Here is a 12,347-nt window from a genome sequence, read left to right as displayed (position 1 = left end):
CACTGCTTTAAAGCTCTGTCAGATGGACTGTTTCTTCATCCTAACACAATCAAACAATTTCACAGGAAACAACTTGAGGAGAGTTGTCTGCATCGAACCAGGTTTCAGCTTCTGATTTGTGATGGCTCGATACGGACCAATGACAGATAAGCTAAACACGGACTGAATGAACTGAATAGTGCGGCATGTGAAAGGAAAAAAACAAAGAAATAAAAAAAGTAACTAAATAAAACAGAAAAATGTCTATTTGTTGTATCATCAAAATGATGCCTCGTACATTTTGGGGATAAATAATGCCTGGAAACAGCATCGTCACTGGGGGGGGGGAAGTGGGACTGATTACCCACGGTGCCAATGGGAGGATGGGGCCTTGAAAAGCATGGGATGTAAAGTGTGGTTGTGTTTGTAATTTTTCATTTTTGAGTAACCAGTGCCATAACTTAATTAAAATTGGCTGAATAAATCAGTTGACAGACTGAATTTTGTATTAGAAAAAATAAAGCCCCTCTCACCCCTTAAAGGTGCAAAATGGTTTAATCCATCCTCTACTTGGATTCATCTATAAGGAAGCGGACATTGTCATGTCTTTCCCCATGAAAGAAAAATTGAGGTTCCAAAAAAGTAAAGAAAGAAAGAAACACAAGAAAGGGAAAGTAAGCAAACTGACTTTGTAAAAATATAAAAAATAAAATAAAATAAATAAATTCGAAAGGTGCATGAGAGACATGTATCAAGAGAGGAAGGGTAGTAGATGTGTGTGTGTGTGTGTGTGTGTGTGTGTGTGTGTGTGTGTGTGTGTGGTCCTACCTTATCACTGTCCAGTGTGTTCTGAGATGTACGTGAGGCGATGGAGATGGTATCAGGTTGGCTGCTGGCGTCTCCCTGGCTGTCCAACTCCTCTCCGTCCCTGCAAGCAAACATTATCATTAATGTCATTCTATTATTACCATTACTAATAACCATTACACATTTTATAAGATCTATTACTGAAAATATTGATTACTGAGTTGATCATCTGCAACAGAGTGGATTCTGAGATGTTCATTGCTCTGTAGTCATGTCCAGCTGCAGGGTTTTAATTATCATTATTGGAAAACTGATTTTTTTTTTTTTTTTAAATTACTGCTGTATTTATTTTAGATATTTGTTGCATATACACAGTAAAATTACTGTTAATAATTGTATCACATACAATGACATAATTACTATTCAAGCTCATGAACAACATTCAAAAACTTAAAGGGACAGTTCACCCCAAAATCAAAAACACATTTTCCCCCTTACCTGTAGTGCTATTTATCTATTATTTATATTATTGTTTTGTTGTGAGTTGCTGAGTTTTAAAGATATCAGCCGAAGAGATGTCTGCCTTCTCTCCAATATAATGGAACTAGATGGCACTCGGCTTTTTGTGATCAAAGCACCAAAAAAATAAATTTGGAAAACTCATCAGCAGTGTGTCTTTCCAGAAAACATGACCTGGTTACTCAAGATAATCCACAGACCTTGTTGTGAGCAGTTTCATGTAGGAACTATTTTCTTTCTACCAAACTACACCTGCCAACCACATCACAGCACAGCACTCTTGGCACCACCAGCTGAGTGCCATCAAGTTCCATAAGACATCTCTATGGCTGATATCTCCAATACTCGGCAACTTACACTAGAAAAATCTCAATTGCTAAAATGCCCTACAGGTAAGAGGAAAAATGTGTATTTTTGATTTGAGGGTGAACGATCCCTTTAAGTTCACAGTAATACAATGTTAGCTTACCGTCTGCCTTTATGTTTAGCTGTGGTGGCTTTAGGGATGTGGATGGGCTCCTTCAGAGCTCCACGCAGGTGGACAGTTCGCTCCTGGATGACCTCCCGAATGTGTTTGATCCAGTCCTGCTTGTTCTCAATACTAGAAGCCTGGGACACAACATATTATTGAGTCAGACAAAAGGGTAAATTTTAAGGTTCTTGCACCCACAAGTGCTTTGTCAGCATTTTAACCAGGACTTTTTTCCACCTTTTCAAATACAGACACAGACAGAACATTAAATTAACAAGAGATATGAGGAGTGGAGAAAAATAAAAGCTGTTGCACTGTTCATTTGGCTTAAATGAATTAATGATGACCCTCAACACAGTATCAGGTTTAATTTAGCAATTATATAATTCTGTCTGATGCCACATGAGTGCTTTGATCCCTGCAATCTTGTACTTGATACACACCTTCATACTCAGACACAATGTGTAATGATGATGTGTCTCCTAAACTCCACTTATGGGTCCACAGATAGATGCTTATTGTCGGCCATGTGTTTATTTACGTCACAAAGCCAGTGCAGCACTGTATTTAGTATATGACTACACTCGTCAGTGTCTCCTCTTCTTCCTTCACTTAGCAACCAGCACCACCAAGGCTGCTGTGGCACCGTGTTACATAAGACACAGATTAGGATGGTCATCAGAAGTTATGTAATAAGACAGATAGCTGTACAACACATTCACACATTGCAACACAGAGATCCACAAGTTTTTGTCTTTCTCTCAAACACACATCTACACACAAATCCTGCATAAAACATTGCGTCCGACTCACTGCATGAGAAGTTACTTGCGAATTTGAATTATGATCCATCAACTGCTATGCTAATGTTTCCGTTTCTGATGAGTAGCAGAAAGTAACACTCCAGCCCCCTACAGGGAGTGAACTTTCTTGGCTGAACAGAGGGGACTATGTAGGATTTAGTGGGGGTGGACTGCAGACATTGAATGACTCTTCTTCTTTATGTGTGAACAACTTGACGGCTCCTGCAGAAGGGGAATCATATGGGGGGTCTATGTGACACACAGAGCTGGAAGTGAAAATGAAGCTCCTCATGGGGCAAAAATATTTTTGTTCATTTATATCAGACACTGTTGTAAAATATTTAAAAATTCAAATTTACATTTTTAGTGCAAACATGAATGCAGAGACCAAACGTCAACCCTTTATCTACACTATCAATAGCAGCATCTTGATACCTTGAGGACGATCTTGTTGTCTGAGGTCGGAGTTCTGCCCACCCACAGGGCAAACTTACAAGGATCTCCCTCCACGTGTTCTGTCACTCCAAGCTCTGACGTCTGAGGAGGTGAATGACATGTCAGCAAACTTACGATACATAAACACACAAAAAAAGATTTGATTGCAATTTGTAACCAAAATAAAAACAAAGTGTGTCATAGAGGTCTTTCAGCTAAAACCAAGGATCAATCCTGAACCAAACCAGGTCTTAAAGGGGAACACCATCTAATGAAGAATTCCAATCTGTCATTTCCACGGCCTAGGAACGTTCAATCAATATTTGTAAACTTGAGCTACTCTCTCTCAAAGCCAGAAACCAGAGTAGGAAGTGTCTAACTTGTGATGTCATAGTAGTATAGAGTCTGGAGCTGTGCCATAAACAATGAACAGGAGCCTGATTTTGTGGAGCCATAGAATGTTTGTTTTCTTTTTTATACCCAAATGAGCTTTATTCTATTGTCTCAATTTCTCAATTCATTTCTCAATTTATTGTCTATGGAGCAGCTCCAGACTTTATACCATATATGATATCACAAATTTGAGTTTTAGCATTCTAGCTTTTGGATTTAGGAAAGAAGTTGTGCATGTTTACTAATGTTTTTGTCCACCAAAGTGTTTTTTTTCTGAGGCCAGCCCATTTTTTTAATGCTTTGCAATGGGAGTGCTGCCTATTAAAACTGTGCTACAAACACTGGCAGCGTGACAAGGTGCTCTGCAAGAATTCTGCACTGAGCGCTGCACAGAAGCACTAATCATGGCAGCACAAGGACAGGCACTTACAAGATCAATAGAAGCAGGGGTCTACCACACCAGACAGGACCCCAGGTGCAGGCTGTGCAAAGATGCTCCTGAGACAGTTCAGCACATAACAGCAGGGTCTAAGATGCAGGCAGGAACAGCGTACATGGAATGCCATAACCAAGTGGCTGGCATAGTGTACAGGAACATCTGCACTGAGTAAGGGCAGGAAGTCCCAGTGTGCCAATTCTGGATTCAGACTGACAAACTGGTGATGGCTAACCAACTGGATATCGTGTTGATGGACAAACAACAGAAGAAGGCAGTGGTGAAAGATGTAGCAGTCCTGAGCAACAGCAACATCAGGAAGAACGAACACGAGAAGCTCGAAAAATACCAAGGGCTGAATGAGGAGCTAGAAAAGATGTGGAAAGTAAAAGCAACAGTAGTGCCAGTGGTTATTTGAGCACTTGGGGCTGTGACCCCCTGTGACCCCAAACTGGGCGAGTGGCTCCAGCAGATTCCAGGTACAACATCTAGAACAATGCAGTCCTAGGAACAGCTAAGATACTGCGCAGAACCCTCAAACTCCCAGGCCTCTGGTAGAGGACCCATATATATGCATATATGTTTCCTCAGTGGGTCCGTCCTCTCTCCCTATATACTTCAGCGTTCCCTCATCCAAAGCAAGCACTCTACCTTGTGCTGTGATGTTTACTTCCATGGATATTCTGTATCATAGCAACGAGACGCAACCAAAGCGATTAAGCTGAAAAAAAGCGACTCCCCCAAAGTGCTCTCAAATGCTCCCAACTTGACATTTCCTGAGGAGCACCTGGCATTTTTAGCTGGGAAAAACCACCTTGGTGGACATGGGGCCTTAGACCATAGGAATATTGTGTGAATTTTGAAGATGGGTGTAATACCCCGTTCACACTTTTGAGCCATACTTAGTCTAACCTTCAGTTTGATTTGTCACAACAAAAGTTGATATGACCCGAGGAAGAATATGACAACATGGGCAACACAAGCCGCAATCAATACACAGAAATTTACGACTATAATTACTGGTATATAATATCATCATGTGATAGTTTGTGGTTTTAACATTATGAACATCTAGGATGAACCACAGGGTGCCCCAATTTCAAAGTACAGCATTTCTCAGCTGTCATGATTGGAAGAAAAAAGGAAGAAACAATAAAGTCAGCTCAAACAGTACATTACTTACAAACAGCTTGCTCTTGTACAGGTACTTGCTGCGCCCGTTAGAGTCTTTGACTTCTTTGCTGAAGACCAGGGACATTTCAAAGAGGAAGAGGTGTCTGTCACGACCCTTCCGAATCAGAGTCTTCGGATCCCATACCTGGAAGGACTCCTGAAGTATCAACTCTCCCTGGGAGTCAATGTTCCCATCAAACCCTGAGAGTGAATGGATAGGAGGAAAAGACCAATTAAGGGCTGTCTGCATGTGCAAACAGTACAGTATGCACAAACATATTTGTGGGTTGCAAATGGACGGAAGTTGAATGAAGTTAGTGCTGACTCACAGCTGAGTAATTTGTGCTGAATGTGAGTGACGTGACTACACTCACAAAAGCGTAGTGAAAGTTCAATTAATAGGAAACATCAGACCCTCAGAATACATTCATGGGCAAATTCACCAAGAATGTATTGCAGCATGAAAGCATCATGAATTGGGCATTACTTACCCATCTCAAGGTCTGATTCACAAAAGATGTTGCCTTGATGACAATGCAGCGCAAACATGCCCATTAAGTTTTACAGCTGAGTGCAGTATGCCCTTTTTGTGTCAGACCATGTAGAAAAGTATAAATGTTGCCTTTGCACCAGGAACACAGGACGTAGAAGAATGGGGCAGAGAGAAAATGAAAACTGAAATTTTAGGACAATGTCCTACAGGTCCTGACTGACGAGGTGGAGAGGCATTCCTCAAAGCTTCAGGCAAGGTATATACCACCAACTGTCTGACGATGCTAGTATTTTCACTGTAAACTGTGTGGCTATTCGGGCTGAACCTTAAAAGTCAGTGATTTGAATCATAAGTCAGAGACCCCTCAGTTGACTGAGATTGCCTCAAATTGAGCAGTCGTGCTAGTCAGTGTGCTGTGTAGTGTACTTCCGGGATGTTTTGGATCCCCGATTTTGCTGCGGAGTGAGCGCTCTTGACTTTCGCGCTACTCTTTGGTAAAGAGAGCTGCAGACATGATGCAGCAGCACAGAGGAGGAGAAACTTTTCACTGTACGTCTCCAAAATAACACTGTCTTCGCTCTTCTGCTTGGAAGTGGTGAATTTACAGCTCACAGACACTTAATACAACACAGTCTCTGGCTTTTGTTTGATATCTAGTGTCGGCAAAAATATTGTTATACATTTCCAATCCATTGTTAGTGGCGTTAAGTTGTTTACTGTTACATGAATGCTGCTGTCACACTGATGGTCCCACTGAACCTGTTAACACATCAACGACTTGTTTAATATGGGTAAATCTGATTTGACTGACATAATTCTGAGTCAGGTACAGCCCTAGTGGCTTTTAAAGCTGATCTTTGTGAACTGGACTCTTTTTGAAATGAGGCTCCTTTGCAGACAGCAGCCAATTTTGTGTATGCATATTTCCTTATTTAAAAACATGCAAATAGCACAGGAGCAATTCTGCCTCCTTTGCGCAGAATTAGTGCCCACAAAAGCCACGCAATCCTTCTGTGAATTTGACCATTAGTGAGCAGTTGTACAGGTAACCATCAAAAAACTATGACAATCTCATGAATAGCAGAGATGTGTGTGTGAGGATGTGTGAGTCTGTGTGTGTGTCTACCTACCATCCAGCATAGAGAGGTGCATGGCATCATTAGCTCTCTTGGGGACACTGAGCATGACTTCAAGGCCATCCTTTATCTCACCTTTGCCTTCCTCACAGCATGTCAACAACTCCTACAACAGCAGAAGGCAGACAGAAGCATACACACAGTTAGATTTTACCAAGAAGAAGAGCACACGTTCATGATTTGGTTAAAGGATTAGGTTCCCATTGTTTAATTTTTATGTCTGCAAAAAGTAAGTAATGCCAGGCTAGATAACCTTAATTTAACATTTATTTGAAAGGAGGCTGTACCTTGAGAAGGAGCTGGTATTTAGTGATTCTCTGGACTGGTTTGATCAGGTAAGAGGAGATGGAGTTGGCGAGGCGATGTCTTTGCTGGATTTCCTGTAAGTCAATAAGGGGAAACAGACACATATTTTACAGAAGAACAATCTTCATTATTCTTACTCATGTACTGTACAGACAAACCTCAAGTGCTGTATAACAAAATGTAAATTTTTTTTTTTACTAATCCTTACTGTAATATCACAATTAATTATACAAAAAGCAGTATTGGCAGTTACTTACATCAAAGTAGGGTCCAGCATGTTCCAGGATGAGCTGAGTGGAGTCAGGCTTGTTCTTACAGTAGTTCACATACATCTGGAACTTATCAGCCTGAATAGGAGAAATAACAGCAGTCCTTTACTCACAAGTTACAAACACTTTTGGATGCACAACAACAACTTCAGAAAACATCTGTAATACTCTATAGGTCTAGTTTACTGTATATGTTGGTTAATGTTAGTAATGCTAGTTAAACTAGTCATATGGGGAAAAAATGCTGATGAAAACAGAACAAATCAAAACATATCGCTACAATATTGTAATTGTTGTGGGATATAATAACAGCTGAGGAACACATAGAAACTGATATATAAGTCACAACTTTCAGATCTCTTACCCAAGTCACAAAACAATGGCCGACATCCTCTGGAAGCTGCTCATACTTCTCCAACTCCTTCAGGAAGATACTGCAAAGAGACAGAAAGATTTAAAGGAGGAACAATCGGAAGCAAATTTTGTTTATTCGCTACTACTGAAAAAAAGATTTCCACCTGAAATGAATAATCTTTAGACTAAATCAGCAGACATTAATGGTAAAGAAAACAGAATGTCGCAGATCAGTGCTCCACTGACTTGTGGTGAAACTCGTAAAGGTCCTGCATGTTCCCAAAGATGATGTGTTCCTTGTTGACAATACCAGGAGGAATCTCTTCCACACCGCTGGTCATCTCCCATAAGTATGTCTGCACACACACCAGAGCAGAATAATTTAATACCTACAAATCTCTGCTCAAAGTCACCTAATGTAAGAGCATCCAATCAACACATTACATATTTATAACTAATTGGAAAAGTACAATTTAACCAATTCTTAAGGACAATGTTTATGCAATGAAAGGACAAAATAGAAAAACTGAGATTATGACGACATTTTAAAAATTGCAGGGAAGGCAATGAAGATGACTAAATTTGACAACAATTTACTGCAAGTCAGAAAACACCTAACTGTGTAAAAATACGAGACTTACATCCATACACTCCCGTAGATCTCTGACGTAGGCTTTCTCAGTTTGAATCAGCTCAGCCATTATAAATCTGAAAGCACATGAATGTTAGGAGAGAACACACTGATTAACATGGTCAGGTGCTGTCGCTGACAAAATATTAATAATTAAAAACCTGTGGTGAGGACTAGTATGTACAAAATAAAACAAAAGATTTCACTCTGCTTTACTGTTTCTGCACTCTGTGTAACTACTGTGGCAGCACTGTTGCTGCATGTATGAATAACTCCCTTATGGCTCACATATAGCTTGTGAACATGTGTACTATAATTTACAGGCTGTTACTGGGCTCCCTCCTGTATGAATTTAATTTAATTTAATTTTAATTTTATATACTTTATTAATCCCCGAGGGGAAATTCAATTTTTCACTCTGTTTGTCAATTACACACAGGTCCGAACACACACGCACAAACTGGACCTAAACATGCACTAAGTGGAGAGATGTCAGAGTGGGCTGCCCATGACAGGCGCTCCGAGCAGTTGAGGGGTTCGGTGCCTTGCTCAGGGGCACCTCAGCAGTGCCCAGGAGGTGAACTGGCACCTCTCCAGCTAACAGTCCACGCTCCATATTTTGGTCCAGACGGGGACTTGAACAGGCGACCCTCCGGTTCCCAACCCAAGTCCCTATGGACTGAGCTACTGCCGCCCACTAAATTAAACCACTTAAAACTAATAACCAAAGATATTCTATACAGCATCAGGAACACTGAAACATTTCGTGATAAAAGTTGATAAGGCACATTACTGCTCTGCCTGCTCTCACATGCACCATAAATTTCATCTCCATTTCTTAACACACTCAATTTGATTTGAAGATCTCAATGTTGACTATGATGTGCCCATGATCTCTGGGTAATCTGAAATTTAACTTCACGTCATTATTAACCCAAACAATTTGAAATGAAAGCCTAGTCGCAGCTATACAATCTTAATAGGACTGAAAATGTATGTTTTCATATGTTTGCAAAGCAGTTTTAAACATCAGGTGGTGATCAGGAGAGCGTGTGCCAGGGAAATGTCTGTTGCACTCACTCTTTCCTTCGCGCAGACTTCCTCTTCTCCTCGTTGAGTTCATGGGCAGCATCCCTCAACTTGACCTCTGACCCTGGGGCACTGGCTGGGATGATGTCCAGTTGCAGCTCTTTACTCTGAAAAGGAGACAGTGGCTATTATGTTGAGCAAAACAGGCATGGTGGTCATTCACTCGTCAACACACCACTGTGTGACATATTTGCTTTCTCTTAGCACCAGTTCATTAAAATGAACCGCTGGGAGATGGAGTTTAAATAGAGACAGGAGTATCTATCTACATCTCACCACTTGCTGCAAGCTCATACCCTTGAAAGTATGATAAAACCAAAGCCAGAGGTTGTTTGTATGATTAAATTCATCACATAAAACATGATTTAGTTTTAATCTCACACTAGAAAGGCTAGAGGCCAAGGTTGTATCCTTATTAAAATAACCTGGAGTGTGTCAACGGCTGTATCTCTCTATGGTCTTTCATTACTAAGCATCAACTCAAGGTTTTAGGATAAAACAAATAAATAGTTTGTCATAACGCATCGGGAAGAATATCTGTATTTTTCTGTGATTTTTGTTAATGGTGTGCACTCACAGCCTTGTTGGAGTCGGAAGAAATGCCGAGCGCTGTTTCCAGGCAGGTTCGATATTTGTCCATGCGGAGAGAGAAGTCCCTGTAGCGCTTGTCCACCGAGGACACCCATTTCTTTATCTCCAGGGCATGGGCGTGGCCCTTGTCACAAAACCCATCCGCCAGCTGGATCAACAGCTTTACCCGCTCTTTGGTTTGCTGTCAATAGAGAGACATTTAGGGAGGGGATAGAGAGAAAAGAGAGGTGGCCGCAGAGAGCCAGCGCCGGTGGAGGAAAGGTACATAAGAGAGAGAGACAGAGAGAGGCAGAGAGAGAGTTAGGAATCACTGTGTTGCTTGATGGACACAATAGCTTGTTCTCTAACACAATAACAGTGACACAGCAATGAGGAAACGGGACAATACGCTGCCCTGGGAATGGGCCTCACAGGAGAGTGCAAACACACACAACACAACACAATACAACGAGCGAAGCAACAGGCAGACAAACACACACATACAGTCTCTATCTTTTCCACCTTCTTTTGCACAGAAATAAGTCAACAGATGAACATAAATGCGCTCACACATACCTTTGCTGTGATCTGGAAGTCCTCATGCTCTTTTAGCAGCTCCTGTGTGTGGTGAATGCTGGAGCCGGTGGATGTGTGTGTGGACAGGTAAAACTCCCCAGTGTCATGGATCCACTCCAGGGCCTGAGGACACGACCAATCACAAGTGAGTTCATTTACACTGCAGGGATTTTAGTTACACAATATGACACAGTCTCTATTAACTATCCAAACCTGAAGACCTAGTACAGGCTGGTAAACTTGAGATTCTTATAACTACAATAAAATTATTGTCAATCAATAGTTTGTATGCTTACCACCATCACCCACTTTATGCTCTCCTATCTAGTGGGACATTTGTTTAAATATTAACTGATCAGGGTTTGATATGTAAGGAATTTTCCACTGTACAATTTACCTTTAAGAATCCCTTAACATCCCCTGATCACATTCATGGTATTTCAGGACTAGGAAAGGTGGCATCCATAATTTTGGAAACAATATGATAAAGGAGCGAGACCTTTAGCAATCTTTTACCACCGACTAAAAATAGAACTGATTCATACATTTCTAGCATTCAGTTTCCAAAGGTCCTACTTAGTTTCTATCCGTATTCATGTCTGTGTTCTTAATAACTGAGCCTGCGGACCCTGACCAGCAGTGGCAGAACTGGTCCAGTCAAACTGTGAGACCAGAAAGCATTTGTGCCCTGGGGATAAAACCTGGATCGCCCTGGAATAGCCATGTCCTAGAAACATCTATGATGTCATCTAATTTTATTGGCGAAACACATTGCTGTGTGCCTGTGCTGTGCTTTCCAAACACCACAAGAGGGAGCAAAGCGTCCGTATTTAAACAGCCCCGGTCCACAAGGACAGAGTTAAGAGCTCAAGTGGCGTAGATTTTAACTTGCTTCGACTTCTTGAGAATAAAGAGTTTCCAGCAGTCAAAGTCATGTTTAAATAAAACACTCCAGATGTCAGCTCAGTCGGTGTAGTGTGACAAGATGTTGGCTGCTACGGAAAACAGTGATATCCAAACTGTCCATCTCAGCAGTCCTTTTATCTCTAAACAATGTCTGATCGGAGACTTGTTTGACTGAGAGATATCGAGTGTTCCTGTGACTTGACCTATCATCCTACCTCAGATTTATTCTTCTTCTAAAACAAACAACAAACTTCACAATAAAAATGCCAAGGGTTGAAACGTTCAGTGCTGCCTGAAGGGTAAAAACGAGTGGTGGAGACTTATGTTTGGCAAAGCTCCGTAACAAACGTAGTGTTTAAAGTTACTGGGCCACATAATGATAGCCGTCTTTAAGACTGTCATTGTTGCAAATGTCTGCCAGCTTACATCATTTCCAGTAAATTTGAAATGTATCATTACTAAGAAAAACACAGACTGCTTGACTTAAAAAGAGAAAAGAATCAAGATGGAAGTTGCAGCTGTGTGCTAACTGAGACAAATCAACTTGCTGACTTAATTCCAGTTCAAACAGGAGTCAATCATCTAACTGGGGGGGATTATTTCTACTTACTTTGTCTGAATTGAATGACACAAATATACCAATCTGTTCAGCCTTATCTCCAAATTCTGCCTTTTGCGAATACACACATAAAAACACAGTACAGTAGATACACACAATCATGAGCACGCACCTGTTTGGCGCTGCGTTCGAACACAACATATTGCTGGCACTGGTCCAGCCTCCGCTTCCTCATGGTCCAGAAGTGGAGCACTCTGTTCTCCCTCTGCAGCAACTCATTCAAAATATCTGATGAAACAACACAAGCATAAAAGATACATTCATTCAAGATGTTTATTGCTGTGCGTCAGCATAATACAGGAACATTGTGAACACCTGTTTTGGAATTTAGTGAATAAATTAAGAAACTTTGGATAGAAAGAAGTTAAAAAAGCTAATAAC

General features: G+C 41.0%; 1 protein-coding gene across 2 annotated transcripts in view; it reads right to left on the bottom strand.

Moving 5' to 3' along the window:
* Nucleotides 1-12,347, bottom strand: part of triob (trio Rho guanine nucleotide exchange factor b) — a 123,790-nt gene that overhangs the window by 25,190 nt on the left and 86,253 nt on the right. For both annotated transcript variants that reach the window (XR_013492222.1, XM_033641515.2), the window contains exons 23-36: nt 12,079-12,194; nt 10,442-10,564; nt 9,873-10,067; nt 9,287-9,402; nt 8,217-8,283; nt 7,822-7,931; nt 7,586-7,655; nt 7,210-7,299; nt 6,934-7,026; nt 6,641-6,752; nt 5,028-5,218; nt 3,016-3,117; nt 1,775-1,914; nt 808-907 (exon numbers count right to left, since the gene is read on the bottom strand). Coding sequence is in view for 1 of the 2 variants with exons in the window: in XM_033641515.2 (XP_033497406.2) it covers nt 808-907; nt 1,775-1,914; nt 3,016-3,117; nt 5,028-5,218; nt 6,641-6,752; nt 6,934-7,026; nt 7,210-7,299; nt 7,586-7,655; nt 7,822-7,931; nt 8,217-8,283; nt 9,287-9,402; nt 9,873-10,067; nt 10,442-10,564; nt 12,079-12,194 (1,625 nt within the window). In the remaining variant the exon portion in view is untranslated. The remainder of the gene's footprint in view (nt 1-807; nt 908-1,774; nt 1,915-3,015; nt 3,118-5,027; nt 5,219-6,640; nt 6,753-6,933; nt 7,027-7,209; nt 7,300-7,585; nt 7,656-7,821; nt 7,932-8,216; nt 8,284-9,286; nt 9,403-9,872; nt 10,068-10,441; nt 10,565-12,078; nt 12,195-12,347) is intronic.

The sequence above is a fragment of the Epinephelus lanceolatus genome, chromosome 10 (genome assembly GCF_041903045.1).
Source record: "Epinephelus lanceolatus isolate andai-2023 chromosome 10, ASM4190304v1, whole genome shotgun sequence".
NCBI classification, from domain to species: Eukaryota; Metazoa; Chordata; class Actinopteri; order Perciformes; family Serranidae; genus Epinephelus; species Epinephelus lanceolatus.
Note: the sequence above shows the minus strand (reverse complement) of the source record. Positions and strands in the feature narration are given on the sequence as shown.